Below are 21,305 nucleotides of genomic sequence, written 5' to 3'. Positions count from 1 at the left end.
CACTTTAAAGCTGTGCAAGCGGGTGGTTATTACTGAAAATTGTGGAAGTGAATCCCATATGCCTCACTTGATATCACACATTATCCTGCTTCTTGCCACTTTTAAGGGACTCTAGTCCTCTATATCAATATTCACATCCATGAACATTTGTATTATCTAGTGGGTGGACATAGCAGACGATACAGAGATTTCTCCAAGTACAGTGGTACCTTGGGTTACATACACTTCAGGTTACATACACTTCAGGTTACAGACTCCGCTAACCCAGAAATATTACCTCGGGTTAAGAACTTTGCTTCAGGATGAGAACAGAAATCCTGCTCTGGCTGTGTGGCAGCAGTGGGAGGCCCCATTAGCTAAAGTGGTGCTTCAGGTTAAGAACAGTTTCAGGTTAAGAATGGACTTCTGGAACGAATTATTTACTTAACCCGAGGTACCACTGTAGTTCTTTATAAGTAAGCTGGAACTGAACTGAACAGCAAACAGCTCAGCTGGCCTGCTTTTATAGGCAGCCGGCTGTCAACACTGTAACAACAACAGCCCAGGGTTTCCTGCCTAAATTAACTTACGTGGACCTGAGTGAAAACTATATACACAATACCCCCTGGTGGCCAGGGTGAGAACTTCAACACATAACAATTTGTATGACCAACCACAAATTAAAATGTAAGTGAATGCACAGAGAGAATTCTATCAAATACATCAAGTGTGTGGCTGCTCCATTCATGATCATAGGTTCATTCTAGAGATGGATAACCAGTATGGGTTAATTAGTACATCCAGAGCCATTAATCTCTGGAATATTCCTTCTTTAAGTGTAATTTTTTTTAACCTAAGAGCCATTCCTGTTTACTTTCATTCTGCAATAATGAATCTTAAATTGTAACTGGATATCATAGCTAAACAAACTGAGGCAGGAAACAGCCAGCAATTTGCAAAATAAAATTGTATACTGTTTCCAGAACATGAACTTTTTAAAGGCATCCCATGGAATACCATTCCTCTAATGTTTTCCATTATCCTCCTAAGCATAGCCATTAGTGTTGAAGGCCGCTGATGATCATCTTTCCTTGAAGCAAGCTAAGATGCACTGCCAAATATCTAATGCAGAAATTGCACATTGGATAATGTGCTGGGAATTTCCCTGCAAGAAAACTAGAGATGATTGCTGAGCTGGAAAGTTCTTTCTGTATTCATTGAAAGGTTACTCTTCTTTGGTTTTAGGAAATGTGGAGAGAAGCTGCTGTCTAATGGTTTACATTTCTTGATAGTCACTAATGCTATGCACAGTAATCTAACAAATGAGCTACTGGGTTAAAACCAATGCATTCTAATTACTGCCCTGGTATTTGTACAAGAGGTTCTTTGGACAAACAGTGCATCTTAATGTTAAAACTGCTGCTATAGGCAGTATTTCCTTTTGCGGGGGAGCATTCAGTCACAGTCCTCCTCCTGTAATCTGACATCAAAAACCAGGAGTATTTGTATCAGGTGGTAAACTGTTTTTAAAGAGCCAGTCTAGAATACTGAAAATAAGACAGACAAAATTCCCTAAGACTTCAGTAGGAGGACTGAGCATGAATTTTAGAGGGCTTATTGAAATGAATGGGACTGGATTTGACTGGATTAGAGCAATTGTTCACTATTTTTCATATTGCAGTTGATAAATGCATGGCTTTTTTGACCATTTACTTACAAGAGTATATATGGTTGTATGCTGTAGCTCCAAATGATCACAAAAATTGGTGGTAATTGGTGGAATCTAGTAAAAAAATATCTGTTCGTGATACTTACCAACTAGGTTGAAAGTTGTCTTGATTGAATTTGTTTAAAAAGGCAAAGTGATTAGAAAATATAAATGCTTTCAGGGATTCATTGCTTGCTGTTGCTGTATTAAGTGTCAGTTTCCACATCTGTAACTTTGTGAAGATGTGAAAATCTGGAAATACTCACACTTGCGATTCTGTTTCCTTTTGCAAAACCAACATCACCCTGATGCCTGTCCCCTTTCAAGTATTGCCACCGGATGGATGGATAGATGCATGCATGCAAAGAAGCACTAGAGCAGGGGTCACCAATATTTTTGGTCTAGTTGGCCTATTTTTAAATTTCAGAGAATTCTGGGGCCGCTAGTCACAAAATGGCTGCCATGGCTGCTGTGGCATAACACAAAATGGCTGCTATGGGGAGCATGGCATAACACAAATTAGACAATTGCCTCTGACAACCTTATGCTTACCATGGGCATTCATCTATTGGTCCTGTTTATGGAGATCATAGACAAAGGAGGAGGGAGGGAGAGAGGCTGATATCATTGCTGTCTAATAACAGGGAGCATTCATTGGTACCAGGGGGAAAAATATACAAGATAACCACACCATTCTCTTTTCTCGGAAATAGCTTAGAAAGTACCTCCACATATTGCCCCATAACTTTCATTCTAGGAGGGCTAGAGGCTTACTTAAAAAAGAAAGTGAAATCTTAGAGTCTGGGGCACCTGCCAGGGGTACCCCTGGAAGCCTTCACAGGCACCATGCGGACACAAAGGTTGATACACCCTGCAGGCATCATTGTAGCAGTCTGAGCCAGAAATTGCCTTCTGTTTGATCATATGGATTGAACTAACAGGTATAAAAATTGAAGGACCAAATTTGGCAGTTGCATGAAAATTGCTGGAAAATAAATGCATAGCATTTGATAATTTCTGTGACGGAGCTGTGCAATTGCAAGAAACCTGGAGAGAATGTTGATGTGGCTAACTTTAAGGGCCCATTAAAAGGCTCACCCTTCACATACCTGAATTTTTTTTGAAAATATCATTTTAGATAAAGCACTGCTTAAGGTACGTACTTGCTGTATCATCAGCTGTGGTGAGTTGGATTCTGCCAACACTTGGACCTGGACTATCCCGACAATTTTGATTTGGCACAGAAAAGTTTAAAACTGTTCACAAGCAAGTATTGGTCCAAATACAATATACAATAGAAATAAGTATCCGTTAGTGAAAGGTGGGGTCAAGGTCACCACATCTTAATGTCTGTGCCTGACAATATTAGGGCTACTCTAGGGTTTCCAGCTGGCTTGTTGTATAATGAAGTATATATCTTGGCCACCTTCTTAATGCAGTGTTTACTCAAGGATTTTGAGAGGGCACAAGAATTAATAATGCCAAAAATCAGAAAGATCTAAAGGAAAGGGAGAATGGGGGGAGTTTGTTTGTTTTTACTTTAAACCATTCTGCAAAGTGGGTGGTAGGCAACTAACTTTTACTCAGAGTAGACCCATTGAAATCAATGAACATGACTAAGTTTGGTCCATTAATTTCTGAGTAAAACGTAAATTGGATACCACCTCTTGCATTGCATTATAGGCAATGGTATTTTCCTGTTAATGTGCATAAAAACCATAGTTTGTTTGAAGTAGATTTAAGCAAACAAGATGTGCGCCATATTGGGACAGGAATATTGGCCTTGTGCATGAAGGGAAAATGTTTAGTTAACCTGTGCTATATAGCTCAGTGACTGACTTATGTCTAAATTATTGGCAATGGAGCTCATTCCTCCTTTTTAAGTCACTCAAGTGAGGCTATGGGCTGTTGCTTAAGTTGCTTGTTTAGAAACCAAGGGATATGCCTGAGAATCATTTCCATGACTGAATACATGGAAAAACAAAAAGAAAATGCCTTGTGTGAATTCTTAATAGAATGACTGAGTGGTGGGCAAGGACCAAGAAGGCCTGGGATGAAATCCCCACTTGGCCATGAAGATAACTGGCTGACCTTAGGCAATTATCTCTGTCTAGCCTAGCTTACAGGAGTCTAGTGAGGATAAATGAGACAGGTTGTTGTTGTTTTTTTAAATCAAGTTCAGATAAATGATTTTGAAGATCTTGTTTCCCCCAAACATCATTTAAATGATGAACATGGGATCAAATGGGACTGCACTGCCAGCAACCAAAGCCCTATGGAATTCTATCTGCCCAACTGTGCAGAAGACAGTCTTATGCTTGAAAGAACCCTCTGCTTGGAAGATTGTTCAGTCCAAGTCTAGTTTAAAGATAAGGAACCATAAGAAAAGAGAGAAGGAATCTTGAAGTTGCCCAGGGTCAGTCAGTAAGGAGAACAGACAAAGCAGGCACACAGATTAGCTGGTCACAGTCTTCCCCAGTCTGGTGAGATGTATTGCATTTCTATTTAAATAACAGTAAGTACTCCAAAATTTGCATATATACATGTAAATTAATATATTAAAATTTTATGCAAATTTCTGTCATCTTTCTTTGGTGATAAGTACCTGTGCCAAAATCCTACATCCACTGTGTAAACATATAAGGAATAGATTTTTTTTTTTTAGTTCAAGCCATTTCTGCCCCAAATTGTCTTTTTTAGGAACTCTAAGCTGGCTATTACAGTGGTGCCCTGCAAGACGAACGCCTCGCAAGATGGAAAACCCGCTACACGAAAGGGTTTTCCGTTTCGGAGCTGCTTCGCAAAACGAATTTCCCTATGGGCTTGCTTTGCAAAACAGAAATGTCTTGCAAGTTCCTGCGGGTTTTTTCCCCCCCTTCCCCCCCTTTTCCTAAGCCCTAAGCTGCTTATCAGCTGATCCGCTGATAAGCCGCTTATCAGCTGATCCGCTAAAAGCCGCTAAACCGCTAATAGCGCTAATCCGCTAAGCTGTCAATGGGCTTGCTTCGCAAGACGAAAAAACCGCTATACGAAGAGCCTCACAGAACGGATTAATTTCGTCTTGCGAGGCACCACTGTATATTCGATGGCTGGTATTCATGACACAGTGAGTTAGCCTGGATAGTGAAGTTGGTTAGAGTGTGGTGCTAATAACGCCACGTTTGCGGGTTTGAACCCTGCATGGGGCAGCTGCCTATTCCTGCATTGCAGGGGGTTGGACTAGATGATCCCCAGGGTCCCTTTCAAACTCTACAGTTATATGCTTCTACATATATATAGTACAGTATATGCTACAAGCCATGGTTCCACCAGGAAAGGAGAACAAAGGTTAAAACCCTACCTTACAGCTTGTTGTGTCCATGTTTGTTTTCTGACATGTTTTACTGATTAAGAGTTACAATTTAATTTGGGGTGTGTGAGAAAAATAAAAACCCGGAACTTCATAGAATCTGTTGGAAAAGCTAAAGAACTGTGCTCAACTCCCGGAAGCCACACATAAGTTTCTATGTGCAACATAACAACAACAACAACAACAACAACAATAATTTTATTATTTATACTCCACCTATCTGGCTGGGTTTCCCCAGCCACTCTGGGTGGCTTATAGCACATATAAAAACATAGTAAAACATCAAATATCAAAAACTTCCCTATACAGAGAAGTTTGAGTGAAACAAACCTGTGCAACATTGCATTAGACCAAGCAGTCTCTTTCAGCTTGCTTAATTGTTATTGGCACATGCCCATGAATCAATGAGTCAAATATTTTTACACTCTTTTAGCTGAATTTAGTTTCTACTCAATGCCAGCCAGACAGGCATGGAGACTGAATTCTTCTCTCTCCCCACAAAAACCAATTGCAGTATAAATTGTAGGTGGTGTGAAGGGGCACAGTTTACTAAATTGGGATTGGGTGGCAAGATTCACAGGCTTGTGCTTGAATAGATTCAAAATATAATTTTGAAAAGGCAATGTACACACACACACACACACACACACACACACACACACACACATTATACTTGCTACTTATGCCTCATGATAATTTTAGCAATGCTACGAACAAATGACTTTTACTCCATTAATAACTGAGGTTATGCCTAGGTAGTCATTCTGTTGAAAAACATGTCAGTTAATTAAAATAAAAAGACTAAAAAGGTTGCCTGGTGAAAGCTGAGCAGAAGAAACCTTATCAGACATGTACTTTTGCAAGTCTTTCAGATTTTTTTGTTGAATCATCAATTCAATTAGAGTGAGGTTGAATTCCTAAACCCACTTACCTGGAAGGAAGTCCCACTGAACTTCATGGGATTCTGAGTAAAATTACATATAATGGGGTTGCAGGGTAGAGAATTATGAGTTATTTTAATATGTTAGCAAATATAAGAATTAAGTTTTGGAATGCCAGTGAAAATTTAGATGTAGAAAAAAACATAGTGTGTGTAATATATCTATACTAGTGAGGAGTGTTTGATGTTGCCCAAGAATATGTAGAAACCCCAAAATGCTGTGTTTTTAAAATGGATAGTGTTTGGGTTTTTTTTTCTTTTTAGTTTGGATCAGTCATGCCAAAAATCAGGCAAAGTTATGCCAAAGTCACCTTTTGATCTGCCATCTTGATTCAAAATGGTGCCCAGCACCCAAACATTACCAAGGACCCTCACACCCACCTTAGGAACCTTCATGCTGAGCTTGGTGATCAATAGGTGGCCAAGCCTATGCCTGTGTCAAAAAATGGGCAAAGTCAGAATGGCAGCCCAGTAGCCCAACACTGAAAGAAACTGCTGCCCCACACCTTGGGGACCCTTGTTCCAAATTTGGCAATGATACCTAGGGAGGCAGCTTGTACCTATAACTTTTCAAAATATATAGTAGATACGAATGTATGAAGTAAATAAGCCAATATTCTTTTGCTGGTGCAAAAAGAAAACTTACTTACTACATGGATTTCTCTCCCCTTAGTGCCACCTTTTCAGGGAGTTCATTAAAGCAAACGAGAGACCTTGTCCCCAGTCAGGGTTAAATGAATAGCACACAGCAGCAGATTACATATGACACAGGTGCCAGCAGAAACCATTCAAACTGCAAAAAGGAGCCTCCTGTAAGTACAGCGTGTCCTAAGTGTTCTCCAAATCAGCTACTTCCATGGATTCCAGTGTCTACTATGAAGCTGCTCTTCACCAACTGCGCATGACAGCCTCATTAGCTTTTTGTCACCAAAAGTGACTTGTTGCTGGTTGTTCTTCTTGAAATTCTCCCTTTCCACTCCACATGGGCTCCATGCCTCCTTCCTTTTCCTTGCATGTGTTTATAAATAGAACTGTCCTGGTAGACTTCATTTGGCCTACCCTGTTGTCCTCTTATGCGAGTTATTTTTTGATCTAAAAATAGAACTCTGCTAGTAGATCTGCATCGCCGGGATTCTGAAAGTTCACATATAAACTGGGCTGCAATTAAGCAATGTGTTAGAAAACCGTATGGCTGACATTTCTGCTCACAGTCTTCACATTTTGATGCCACACAGCCTCTGATATAATAACTGTTAAAGAGTTGCACGTCAAAACACTTCTTAAAATTTATCAACGAAAAACCAAAAATATCTCATAGAAGCAAGAAACTTGTAGATCTTAGTAGAGATAGAAGCTTTGAGGAATCCTGAATTTATTTTTTTATTTATTGAATTTATATCCCACCCTTTCTCCCAAAGGAGCCTAGCACGGCAGAACTTAAAGAGAATAATAATAATAATAATAATAATAATAATAATAATAATAATAATAATTTATAGCGGAGTTCAGAGTAATTATAATCAGTTTCCTATAATGATTCCTGACCCAATGAATTGTTTCTTTGATAAAAGCAATGTAGCATCGTTGCTTTCTCTTGGAAAAAAGAGAGGAAGGCAGGCAAAAGTCAACTGTACTTTCTTCTTGCACCCCACACTCTACCATCAACTAGCCTGCAGGAAGTGTCCCAAGGGCTTTAAAGTATGTTAATATTGTGTTATGGTGGTAAGCTGCCTTGGAAGGGTCTCTATTCTGAATGGCAGGATATAAATTGTAATAAATGAACAAGGTGTCTGCATATAAAATTCCCACTCCAGAAATCATTGTAAATCTTTATACGGTTCTAGGAGTATTAAAACAAGCCCTGATGTGTGATGGAAGATCACTGTACATTTATTAAGTAATTCTTTTGCAAGGGCTAGGGCTACTTCACACACTTATTGGATCCTAAAAAGGTAAAGGGACCCCTGACTGTTAAGTCCAGTCACAGACGACTCTGGGGTTGTGGCGCTCATCTCGCTTTACTGGTCGAGGGAGCTGACGTTTGTCCGTAGACAGTTTTTCTGGGTCATATGGCCAGCATGACTAAGCCATTTCTGACGAAACCAGAGCAGTGCACTGAAATGCCGTTTACCTTCCCACTGGAGTGGTACCTATTTATCTGCTTGCACTTGACGTGCTTTCGAACTGCTAGGTTGACAGGAGCTGGAACCAAGCAATGGGAGCTCACCCTGTTGCAGGGATTTGAACCACCGACCTTCTAATCGGCAAGCCCTAGGCTCTGTGGTTTAGACCACAGCGCCACCCATGTCCCTCTGTTGGATCCTACTTACCTGAAATATATTTAAAGTTACGCTGAGACGCTGCCAGAGCCCTCTCACTCCCTTCCCAAAGCATGGATGGAAGGGGGAAATAAGTAAATAAATGTAGAGCAGAGAGTGTTGGGTTTCCTTGGGTCTCCATTTACTTATTTATTCATCCCCCCAACACCATGTAAGGTTGCAATCGCATAAGTAAAGCTAACACAATTTGTGGGCTTGCTGTACTTGTACACAGCGTGTGTTTGTAAATGTGTTGTGTTCTATCCACACTTTACATTTTTAGATGTACACTTCTAAGATCTTTTAAGGCTACACCCAAAGTGTGAAGTGGCCTCCCAGGTTGTTCACAGCAGCGTAATTAGAATATATGCGTTCAATGAGGTCGTAGCTTTATTTATAAGTGTTTTCTCCAAATCAGCCAGCAGAGAGCACTTTCTTTTGCAACATATCATCTAAGCAAGGATGCAAATCTAGGGAAAGTACTAGGGTTTTGTTTTGATTTTTTTTCCGGCCTAAAAAAAGAAATACATAACAACTGGTTTTGCATATTTCTGTACAAGCACCTCTTTCATAAAACCCTGCTGTCTAAGGTTTAGTTCTCACCAAGGTAGTCAAACCTTTATTTGGGCTGCACTCTTTCAGGCTGCAAGTGGGGGCTCATGGAATTGAATGTTTCCACACACACAAAAATATGAATTCAATACACACAGAAAACTAGAGGAAGGATAGGCATGAACCTTTTGTCTGACATCAGGTTTTCTATTTACAGGGATTAATTTTATTTCATTTTTAGAAGTATTCAGTCACTTGAGTCTCCACCTGCAATCTGTTCAGGTTAAGGTTTATTACCTTGATAAAAACTAGATCTAATTGTTCCCTCAATTGTCAGCAGCGTTTCAGATTACAGATCTCTCTTCAATCTGCCCTCCATTTTAGGAAAATATTAACGTTACTCGGCTTCCGGTATTTAGCAAAAATAGATGTTTCTGTAACCTACTTAGAGTCAGAAACTGCTATTGCCCATGTGCCATTTGATTGTGCTTTCTTTAAATAAATAAATAAATAAATCATTATTCATAGAGACCCAATTTTTAATAATCTAGTGAGTACTATAGGAGTATGCAAAGAAGAAGCTTTCAGAAGCAAGAATGCAATGGTATTATCAATTACCACCTCTATTTTATTTTTTTTACAAATCAACAGGGTGGTACATATATGAGGAAGAAACAGAATGGGGAAAAATGATGGTTCATTACAGAACAACATGTAGGTCCGGTTTGCACATAACAATAAGCAAACAATGGTTTGGCACAAGTGTGTGTGTGCTCAGGTTCCCGTAAAGCTGATCACAGCTGATTTGCTTCTCCTTTGGTCCTGTTGCTGTGAGCTAAGCTATGGTTTGGCTTAGCATGCCGTCTGAACTTTGGCTTGTGTTTGGACTTGAGTCAGTCAAATCATGAGCTGTTAACCAAGAACAAACCTTTGTTACAGTTTGTGGTTTCTCTGGAGTGAGGGAAACTACAAGCCTGGGCTTGGATGACATGCGAAGTCAAACCCATGGTTTATCTCACAGCAGCATAGCAATAGCTGGATTGGAAGAGGATCAAAGCCATCATGATCTCCTCTTTTGAGACCTACATATTAAGACAAGGTTTGACTTAGTGTTATGTAGCAAATCTGGATCATACAGAACAACATTACACTGACTCAGTTTGTGTGGAATGATAAACCATAGTTAGTGGTTTACTGGGAACACACTTTTCTGCACTGTTTGTCTCCTCCCCACTAGCACATGTGGAAAACAAACCATGAGCCATTGCTTAGCAGTATTTCCATATCAAGGATTGTGTTTTTCATACTCCAACAAGCCAAGTGAGTAAGTAAACCAAGAACAAAGCAAAACAAACCATGGTCATAATTCTCCGATCATAATTCTGAGCCAGGGAACCATGGTTTCTTTCTTCCCTGTGTGAGTAGGGAGGAGACAAACAGACCAGAAAAAATTGATCAGGATAAAACCTTGGACAAACAAGCTCAGTAGCATCTTTGCATCCCACCCTAGATGTGTGTTCAAATAGCAGTCCCCTATGCTGTACCACATATTATTTTCATGTGGCTGCTCCCCACACCTCAATGGGTGTTGCTGTAGAGCCCCCAAAACTTTGGGGGCTTCCGGAAGGTGCTGCTAGAAGGGGGAGCTGAAAAGCCTGTAATTCAGCAGAGCACCTTTAGTATATAAGGGATTTAAAGCTATTTCTGTATATAAGGGATTTAAAGATAATTCTTAAATTTTCATTGCATCAAAAGCCAATGTGCTGGGTAAGTGTATATTTCTACCCAACCCATTTTGAATGTTTTTATTAAAGATTTCTTTAACAGTGTAGGGGTCTAGAAGTGATAGAATGGTTTCTCCATCTACTTTACCCCCTGTTTGTGTGAGACCTGTACATATCTAGCCAAAACATTTTGCTGAGTAGGTCAGCAGTGTGTGGAAATTTGATCCAGAAACCCTCCACGGACTTTGGAGATACCACAACTCAAGGCATGTAGCACTTTCTCTATGAGACCTACATCAGAGGGGGGGGGGGAGGGAAGAGAAGAAATTGTCTATCAATCTTCTGTCATGAATACATGCTGGCATGGGACTGGCTTAGGAGATACAAATAATTGCAAATCTCTGTTTTATGGAAGTAGTTGGCGCTTTTATGTGATAAATAATTGAAAGGGTAATCAATCTTAATGTTAATATAAATAATTTGAAGTGTGCCTAAAGGAGTAGGGCTGGATAACTATGAGAATTGAACATTAATTCATCAGGACTGTCTAGTGCATGTAATCATATATGTGTGTGTGTATACACACACACACACACACACACACACACACAATGTTTTAAATGTTCCTGGTGGTAGTAATTATTGAGAACCAGCCGCCTGATCTCTCTCTCTCTCTCTCTCTCTCTCTCTCTCTCTCTCTCTCTCATCTCTTGGAGGCTTCCTTATCTGGTTTGTGCGTTCCCCAGTACATTCAACACATGGGCTGGTGCTGTGCGCTCTCGGGAATCGGAGCAATTTATGCTCGGTTTCTCCGTTTGCAAGGCACAGCAAATCATCTGCTGGTGAAAGCTTCTGAGACCTGCCAGCAATCTGCAGCTGATTTCTGTGCATTTAGAGGCTGGGGAGGCACCGTGGATGGAACAAGCTACCAAATCTTGCCGAGATCTTACCCCAGGGGTAACAGTCAGTGCAGAACAACAAAAGAAAGGGGAGCGCTGCTTTTTCACTGGAATAGTAGCTTATCTGAACTCCCAGCTCTGTAACTGAAGGGGTGGGGAGAGCTGGGGAAATCGCGAGCAAGGCTCTGAGTAGCAGTTCCAGCTTCTACAGGAGTAGCAGTGGCTGTGTTTAAACAGCACTTATTCTGTTACTGAGAAACGTCAGCAGATGGACTTTGGTTTCAATGCTCTGATATTTCCAGTGACTCTGGATGTTGGAATACAAGTAGCGGACTATAGATTGTGTATTTTACTTGCTGAAAAATGAGTGAAGAAGCAAAGGAGAAGAATGCAAAACATACTCACAGGAAAAAGAAAGGCAAAAAGGTAAACTCCCAGAAAGGTTCCGGCACCTTTTATTCTCGGTTATAAGGTTTTCTTTTCTTCTTTTCACGTGGGTTCAAAAAGGGTTTGATTCTGGGGTCTTTTAATTTAGGGAACCAAGAAGATGCTAGAACGAGGATGCTTTTGTTTTTCCTGGGTGCTGATGGGCGTGTTCCCTTCCTGGAAACAGAATGTTGTAACACAATTGCTTTATGTTCTTCAAATATCTGATCATTCTGAAACAAATTGCTTACTGCATGATTAAACAATGTGGCTTTTTGATATACTACAGCAATCTTTTAAGTCCACACCCAGTGAGTAAACAAACATCCCCATGAAAGCTTTAAAGAAACTCTGCCTGTCAACAGTGTGTGCTTGCTAATAGATGTTGTTGCAAACATTTTAAGTTCTGAATAAATGTGTGTGTGTGTGTTTGTGTAAATCATATAAAACCTTTTCAGGCAACGCCTTGGCTAGTATAGTAGCTGTTTTTACATTCTGTAGCTGAATGAATGGTGATGAAATTTAACTTTGGTTCAGAAAACTGCTTTTGTCATGTGTTGTTGTTTCTTTATTATAGAGAACTACACAGGTGGTTCTTAGATGGATTTGCCAGAATGTTTTTTGTTGTGCGGAATAACATGGATCCTTCAAAATCGGCTCTTGTTGTTGCTGTTGTTACTTGCACTGGCTTGCAAAAATAAGATGCTGAGCATTTAAAAATAGTGATCTTGGTGATTTCTGGTGGGAGTAGCTGAAATTCTCAAGTCTTTGCCAGTTCATGCCTTTTAAATATGTGGGATTAGTTAGGAGTAAGCAGCTGTGAAAAATTGCAGTGACTATGTGTTCCCTTCAGTTTGTTAGTCTCTCACTCCCTTCCTAAATACATTTATTTGGAGGTTGGCTCCAATTCCAGTGAAACTTACTTGTGAATAAAAATGCCTAAGAGTGTGATTATAAACATGCTTGCTCTCTAAACTGAGTTCCACTGAGTTCAGTGGTAGTTGCTTCCATGAAAGTATTGCAGCCTTAGATTGTGGTGCATAAATCAGCTGGACTAGGTAACTTGGGATATTGAGGTTTAACTGATCCACAGGTTGGACTGTCTGTGTAGCAAATTGAGGAAGAGAAATATATAAATATTTGAAAGGTAGTTCGTAGCATTTTCGAAGGAAGTCGAGCACATTTCTCTCCCCATAATCTATTTTTGTGTCTGCTCTTTGCAAATATATTCTGGATTTTGCTTATAGGGGAAAAAATGCTCTAGAGAGCATTGGAACGGGTAATCTCTATTGCATGTAGCATATGAAATGCTTCTGCCTGGCACTGTTTTCTCACCAGGGTAGGAAATACAACTCACTGTGGAGTTGGTTTTTTGAAAGATAAATGTTTTTAATAAAAGAGAGTATTTGTCCTGTGTTTACAGCTATACAGTTATTGTTGTTGTAAGTCAAGTGGCATAGAATAGTAAGTGTGAAAATCCCTGTATTTAGATGAAAAGTCTTCAAACCCTGAGTAACTAAGTCAGTGGTGATCCTATGCACACTTACTTGGGAGTAAGTCCCGCTGAGCACAGTGGGATTTACATCCAAGCAAACATCCACAGCATTAGGCTGTTTGGATTGGCTTCAACCCATTCTTCCTGCAGTAGATGTGACCTAATTGCTAAAACCGAATTCTCCTGGGAAATATGGGTACAAATCGCCACATTCATGTCCATCTTTCAATATGTTTTGTTAAGTGGGAAACTGATGGTTACTGTTACGTCCTCCTCAAGAGAAGAATAATTTTAGTGCACACTTGCTGGTTGTGGTTTGGGGAAGTGACTGAAATGTCACATATGGATTTCTGGAGCTTCACAGCACAAAAACCACAAAGCGTTACAGTATACATGTTTTGTGTCATTTGTGACATTATTTTCCTTCCACAATCTCGTTCGGAGATTGCAATGTCATCATGGTGTCCTATACCAGACTTCCCCAAGCGGATGCTTTGGGCTTTAACTCCTATCAACCCCAGCAAGTAAGGCTAATGGTGAGACATCATGGGAGTTGTAGTCCAAAACATTGGAGGGCACCAGGTTGGGGAAGACTGTCCTATACTATTACCAGTACTGAGGCACATAGAATGGTGTCCTTAGCGACTTGTTTCCACCATTGCAATTCTTGCTCCTATCCCCTCAATGGTCCACTATGGTTGAAGCCCCTTCAAAGGTGGTTGTGATGTTTTTTGAGAGGTGGGGGCAAATGTTACATAGCTAGTAGTAATTATGATAGGATCTTGTGAGCATATTCATATTTGGGGGTACCTGCTACTGTTACCTGCTAATATATTTGTAATCATGCTACAGTGGATCTAGGCAACAGAGTGGAATGTATAATTATGAATCCATTACTCCTATAGGGAGTCTCCTCTATTTTCAAATGGATTAGAGAGCTTCATAATATTGCATTTTGCTCTCATGCCTCATCTTGTTACATGATAGAGCAGAATGGATCTGTCGCAGACAGTCATACTCATGATATGTCTGGGCTGCTATTAGTGTGATATTAGAGAACCGGATTAATCCCTTATTTCAAAGACTAACCATTACCCTTCATAGCATGCAAGGAATTACCCCTTCATATTGCAAGACTTCCACCATTAGCCCTGTTGACTTTGCTGTTTTTCAGTCTTGAAATACATTGGATGATGAGGGCTGATGACTGACAGTTCGAAGCACTTACTTTAATGAACTGAAAGAATCCTCCAAGAAAATTTTGGAAAGTAAATTAAGGAGCCAACTTTTTATATAAAACGGCACTGTAGATGTGCCCTAACCTGATGCCGTAAATGGAGAATCAAGCAGAACCCAGAACAACTTAATAGCATCTTTTCCTGTGGTTTGTTTACGCATGGAGATATGATACACACATGATATATTTGGCACATCCTGTGTGCTTCCTAATCTTACGCCAGAGTTTCAAAGAAGAGAATGCAAGAGTTAGTCTGTTTTAAATTTACTCAGCAGCTCTCAAGCTAGTTTTAGATTTTAGAAAAAGGTAGCAGGAGCAGGAGTCTATTGAGTTCATTTTGTCATGATCTGGCTGTATCAGGATACAAGTCTTACCTGCTCAATACGTTTAGGAATGGGCTGTCTTTTTTGGAGACTAGTTAACAAAATTCAAACTCTGGTTAGTACAAGATTAACCCCAGGCTGCAAAGTTCTGGCAAAATGTATGCTTGATTAGGCAGGATTGGAGCTCTAGTTGGGCAGAGAAGAAAAAGCCCAGAGTCTTGTTGGAACCAGGAGAAGCTGCTTGGCAGAGGTGGGCTCGTACATTACAACATGTGTACAATGCCAAGGCTGGTGAGGTGCATGGACAGGCCTGGAGTTCTACTGCATGACAAGAACACTGGAGCAGAAGATCTGCTTTCAGAAGATAAGACATGGATTATGGGATGTAGGATGGACCTGGTAAGTGCTTGCCAGGCCTCTTGAGGATCCCTGAGATGAGGTTTTAAAACACAAGAATTGCCAGTGAAGAAATGAACATGGCAAGGCACAGTTTCCTTCACAAAGCAGTGCAAGCTGTGGTCAAAGAAACGGAAACACAACCCCAGCAGGGCATGCAGACCAAGAAGCAGCTTGTATTTTCCCAAGCCCCATTTTAAACTATCAAACCAGGCTGTTCTGAAATGGGTATGGACACCTCTGCCCCTGCAGCTTGCCTGAGGGCAAGACCAACCCTTCTGACGCAAATGGGAGTTCATTGCTGGAAAAGCATGAGGTAAAGGTAAAAAGTAATGGACCCCTGGACGGTTAAGCCCCATCAAAGGCAGCTGTGGGGTGCAGCGTTCATCTCGCTTCAGGCCAAGGGAGCCAGCATTTGTCCACAGACAGCTTTCTGGGTCATGTGGCCAGCATGAGTAAACCGCTTCTGGTGCAACGGGGCACCGTGACAAGAGCGCACAGAAACACCGTTTCCTGTTTACCTTCCTGCCACATACTCGTGTTGGTATGCTTTCAAACTGCTAGGATGTCAGGAACTGGAACAGAGCAACGGGAGCTAACCCTGTCACATGGATTCGAACCGCCGACCTTCCGACTGGCAACCCCAAGAGGCTCAGTGGTTTAGATCACAGTGCCATCCGCTCCCTTACAGAAAAGCATGAGCACCTTCCCAAACATTTAAAACTAAAGCTAAAACATTGAAATCCATTAATATTCCATGTTTTAAATTTTGACTCTGAAAATTAGATAAAAAATGCAAAATCCATAAGGCTTTCTGATCAACAGATTTGTTTTTTTCTTTTTTTTATTGCTGAGAAAGAAATTAGGCACTATAAGTCTCGGACCAGAAAAATGCTCATCTTGTGGTAAAGCTGTTCCAGGAAATTGCCTCTTCAGGTGGGAAATGCCAGGACTGAATGCTGCCTTCCCTTAGAAAACTAGATATGTGTCGCAGTGTTAGAATTCAGGTATAGAAGCCAAGTGCAAAATGGCTCCTTAAACCAGGGTTACATGCGTCGAAACGGAATGATGCCTAGCTGCCATTTTTGGGCCAGTTACCTCAAAAGTCCTATTTTTCATTACGACTTTTGGGTTCCTGAGATTCACTCTGATAAAATCTAACAGATAGAATACTACAGGATGTGTTGCTAGTGTGTGAAAACAAGCAAGGATCCCTAGGCATGCATCTCCAGATGGTGGAGACATCAGCCGCCATCTTGGCGCCCGGGCATCATCACTTGGTTGCAAGTGGCCAAGAGCCAGGTGGAAAAAAAAAATCTGTGTGCGCGCATGGAAAGAGTCTAGCCTAGTCTATGTCTAGCCTCAGCCTCAGAATTCTTAGAAGGAAGAATCTGGTTAGTTTGAGTACAAGGTTGTAATCTTCAGGACCTTAGGGTTACGGCTATTTACACATTTGCAAATGTGAACATATGGGATGGAGCAGCAAGACTGAACAGGCCCCACCCTGTTCTTGCCTCACCTCTGTACTCTTCTGTACTGTGTGAAATTCAGCACATGCACTCATTCCTTAAACACTGCTCAAATACATGATCCTTGTTCCTTAAAATGGTGTATGCGTATGGTGTATGTGCAAGATCTTGCATATTGGCCATGCATGCGTTGGAATCAACATGTATTTACACACTTATGCCAGTATGTCATGGTGAAGCATAAAGACACAGAGATGATAGAAGCCGACTCTCTCCACCACCCATTTGAGATGTGTACATTGTCAAATATTTCAGTAGTCCACTGATGTTCCATTGACTTGTGGGAACTATGCTGGACTAAAAAAAGGGTTGCAGCTTAAACATATATGTAATTTTTCTGCTTGAAAAGGTAAGTGGCCTTTTAATAAATTCAATAATGCCTAGTGAGTAAAACTGTTTGTTCCTGGCATTCATCAAATACAAAATATTCTACTTGGTTCTTTTTGGCTTGCAATCCTGCTGAGTAACTCTTCCTTTGAGCTGAAAGGTAATCAGATACTGTTGGATGAAATTGTATGAGAATTCTTCATATGATTGCACTGTATAAAATAATTTCTTGCAAATAACAGTGGTACAGATGTTGGAATCGCATCTGAAAGCTGTGAAATGAGTGGCAAGGGTGGCTGTCTTTGGAGTTCTTTGCATATGCAAATTAATTTCTCTTCTCTCCCTTCTTCTGTGAAATTAGTGTGATGTAAAGAAGTATGAGTTTAAAATGTAGATTTGAGAAGCAGTGTGTTTCAAATATCTCCACTATGTCCGTGCATCACAAATTTGAGCAATACAAAGATGCGTCAGAAAAATAACATGATGCTAGTAGTGTTGCAGTAACATTGATGTACATGAAAGGGAGGCAGTGGTCTTGAGCATTAAGAACTTAAGAGCCTGCTGGTCCATCTAGCCCCTCCATTAATTGGAGGATGTGGTGGCAAAGGAGGCAGGTCGCACATAAGGACTAGCGGGTGGTGACTAGGTGTTTTTATTTTGTGGTGGGGAGGGAAGAAAAGCAATGGCTGGGGCCTTTGGATCTGTTGAGTTTTACCTGCCAGCTCCTTATGTGGCCTTAGGCAAGCTGCATTCCCTTGAGCTAGTTGACACTATCCTTGTGCATACTTTACAATGACTGCATATATAAGGGGGGGCGGGCAGGGTTGAGGCCATTTCTCTCTCACACACACACCCTGCCCATGTTCCACATAACTTCTGGAAGAGCCTCCACACACAGTTTGTCTCTTACAAAGGGAAATCTTCCTCATATAGGCTCCTCCATAAGTGTCTGGAGGCGGTTGGAGGATGGATGGTGGCTAACAGATTGAGGCTGAATCCTGACAAGACAGAAGTACTGTTTTGGGGGGACAGGAGATGCGTGGGTGTGGAGGACCCCCTGGTCCTGAATGGGGTAACTGTGCCCCTGAAGGACCAGGTGCGCAACCTGGGAGTCATTTTGGACTCACAGATGTCCATGGAGGCATAGGTCAATTCTGTGTCCAGGGCAGCTGTTTACCAGCTCCATCTGGTACGCAGGCTGAGACCCGATCTGCCCACAGACTGTCTCGCCAGAGTGGTGCATGCTCTAGTCACCTTCCTCTTGTACTACTGCAATGCGCTCTACTTGGGGCTACCTTTGAAGGTGACCCGGAAACTACAACTAATCCAGAATGCGGCAGCTAGACTGGTGACTGGAAGTGGCCGCCGAGACCACATAACACCAGTCTTGAAAGACCTACATTGGCTCCCAGTATGTTTCCAAGCACAATTCAAAGTGTTGGTGCTGACCTTTAAAGCCCTAAATGGCCTTGGTCCTGTATACCTGAAGGAGCATCTCCACCCCCATCGTTCTGCCTAGACATTGAGGTTCAGCGCTGAAGGCCTTCTGGCAGTTCCCTCACTGCGAGAAGCGAAGTTACAGGGAAACAGGCAGAGGGCCTTCTCGGTAGTGGCGCCCACCCTGTGGAATGTCCTCCCACCAGATGTCAAAGGCAAAAACAATTACCAGACTTTTACAAGACCTCTGAAGGCAGCCCTGTTTAGGGAACCTTTTAATATCTGAAGGACCATTGTATTTTAATATTTTGTTGGAAGATGCCCAGAGTGGCTGGGGAAACCCAGCCAGATGGGCAGGGTATAGTTAATAAATTATTATTATTATTATTATTATTATTATTATTATTATTATTATTATTATTATTCTGGGTGGGGACGGATTGAGAGTATGGACAGTGGGTGTGATCTTGCTCTTCTCTTTTATGCATTCATTGACAGGTGGGCAGAGGTCTATGACCTGCTCTTCTCTAGCAGTCATCTCTGTTCTTGGCAACAGCCCCTTCCACCATACTGGGAGCTGGCTTTCTGCAAGGTCTGTTAGTGCCAAGCTAGCATTTTCTAGCTCCTCTGGAGTGATGAGGCATCTTGCTGTTGCACATGAATGTGCAAAAGTGCTTAAACACTTGAATGCCACTGGGTAATGTTTAAAGCCTGAGAGCAGTTAAAATGTTCTTTTCAAGTGGAATTTAGCTGAAAGGTGCGTTATTAAGCTTCCTTAAGTAAAAAGTTGGGGCTCAGTAGCTGGAGATTTTCTGCTTCTAAACTCTTACCTGGGCTCTTCCTGTTGCCATACCCCACCCCGGTTCCATTCACAAAGCTGCCTGATATACAGGGAATTGGGCACTAAAGATACACACAGTATCACAAGCCTAGCAAAATTTATGAATTAGTTAGTGACCAATGTAAGGATGGAAGGCTTGGAGTGTTCAAATATTACCACTGGTTGCAGGCAATATGTGTTTTGTGTGTGTTTGTGTGTGTGTGTGTGTGTGTGTGTGTGTGTTTGTGTATAGTTATTTCATAAAATTTAGGTATCACTTGATTGTTAAAAGCACACACACCCTCAAAGCGGGTCACAAACAGATAAAACCATAAAATCAAGAAAACTTTACAGCCGTGCTTTAAAACATACAAAAGTTAAAATATTAATACTGATTAAAATTACCTCAACTTTCTAAGCATCTGGTCAGACTAGTCTAAACAAGGATGCTTTTAGCAGGTGCCGAAAAGAGTACAGTGAAAAGCGCTTGCTTTATCTCAACAGGCATTGAGTTCCAAAGTTTAGGTGCTGCCACACTAAACGATCAAGTTATTACAATTACAGAATGGGTATTATGTGGCACCTGCAAGTAGTGTCAGTTCCACCAATTGTAGTGGTTGAGTGGGCATATATCTGATGTGAGGCAATCTTGTAAGTAAACTGGTCCCAAGTTGTTAAGGACTTTGTATACTAAGAGTAACACCTTGAACTTGGTCCGGTAACAAATCGGCAGCCGGTGCAATCTCTGAGCCCATGAGGCAAGGTGTGGCGACCGCCTCAGGCGGCAGAATCCACAGGGGCAGCAGGTCCTGATGTAGACCTTGCTTTCCCCCTTGTTCCTGACATAGATCTGCACTCACCCTTTCTTCCCTGGCTGAGAGGGAGGTGCCATTTTGTGGTTCACCTCGGGGCCAAAATTTCTTGGGCCTGCCCTTCACTGAACACAGGTGTTATATGCTGGCAAGGCCTCACTCCTGTCAGCAGCTGTGCTGCAGCTTCTGGATCGAGCACAAGGGAAGCCCCACACAGAGCACATTACAGTAATCCAGTCTTGAAGGAACCCATAAAGTAGTGTGGCAGGGCTTTCCCAGATCAAGAATGGCTGTAGCTGTCAAACCAGTTGGAGTTGGTAAAAGGCACTTCTAGCCACTGAGGCTACCTGGGACTCTAGAGAAAGAGCTGGATCCAGAAGCATCCAGAAACTGTGACCCTGCTGGCAGTGCAGCCCTTATCCAGAGAAGGCAACTGAGCAATTTCTCAGACGTGGGAGCTACTCACCCACAGTGCCTCCTTCTTGCCAGGATTCAAGCTTGGCTTGCTTTACCTCATCAAATTCACCACTGTGTCCGGGCAGTGGTCCAGAGACAGCACAGCCTCTCCTGATTCAGATGTCACCAGGATATAATGATGTTGGTAGATACGGGAAGCAGAAGAGGCTGGCAAAAATGCCGGCTGGAGAAGCCCCTCATTTAAATATGGGGAAGACGGTAAATTTTGAATTAAGTGTGATGCATGTAGTTGTTTCAGACCTGAGTGAGCATCCTAGCCAAGCCTAGACACACTGATGAATTCAGTAAGGAAGTCTTGTCACAGAAGTCTTTGCTTTTCATGGTTTCTTAGCTGGCTGTCTATTTCATATGATTATGATTATTTACGCGTTGTCCTGCTTTAGATAATTCTCTTGTTTGTGTTTGAAAGTGTTGATGAAAATGAAGACAATGAGTGTGGACTAGTAACCCAGGAATGTATTCTGTGCTACAAAAGGCTTACGCAGATTTCTTCTACCTGGTCTTACTGCGGGAATGCTTAGAGAAAGGGCATGCAGGGTAATGAGCCAAGACCCCAA

General features: G+C 41.5%; 1 protein-coding gene across 4 annotated transcripts in view; it reads left to right on the top strand.

Moving 5' to 3' along the window:
- The window catches only part of ANK3 (ankyrin 3), a 393,627-nt gene that overhangs the window by 38,031 nt on the left and 334,291 nt on the right, over positions 1–21,305 (top strand). For 2 of the 4 annotated variants that reach the window (XM_081861079.1, XM_081861106.1), the window contains exon 1: positions 11,318–11,895. The exons of 1 other annotated variant lie outside the window; for it this stretch is intronic. In XM_081861079.1, coding sequence (XP_081717205.1) covers positions 11,833–11,895 — 63 coding nt within the window. In that variant the 5' untranslated portion in view covers positions 11,318–11,832. Of the gene's footprint in view, positions 1–11,317; positions 11,896–21,305 lie in introns of those variants that run through there. One more of the 4 variants, XM_081861103.1, reaches the window with a different exon arrangement.

The sequence above is a fragment of the Podarcis erhardii genome, assembly GCF_964252035.2.
Source record: "Podarcis erhardii genome assembly, chromosome: 5".
In the NCBI taxonomy this organism is placed as follows: domain Eukaryota; kingdom Metazoa; phylum Chordata; class Lepidosauria; order Squamata; family Lacertidae; genus Podarcis; species Podarcis erhardii.
This window is presented reverse-complemented; position numbering and strand designations above follow the sequence as displayed.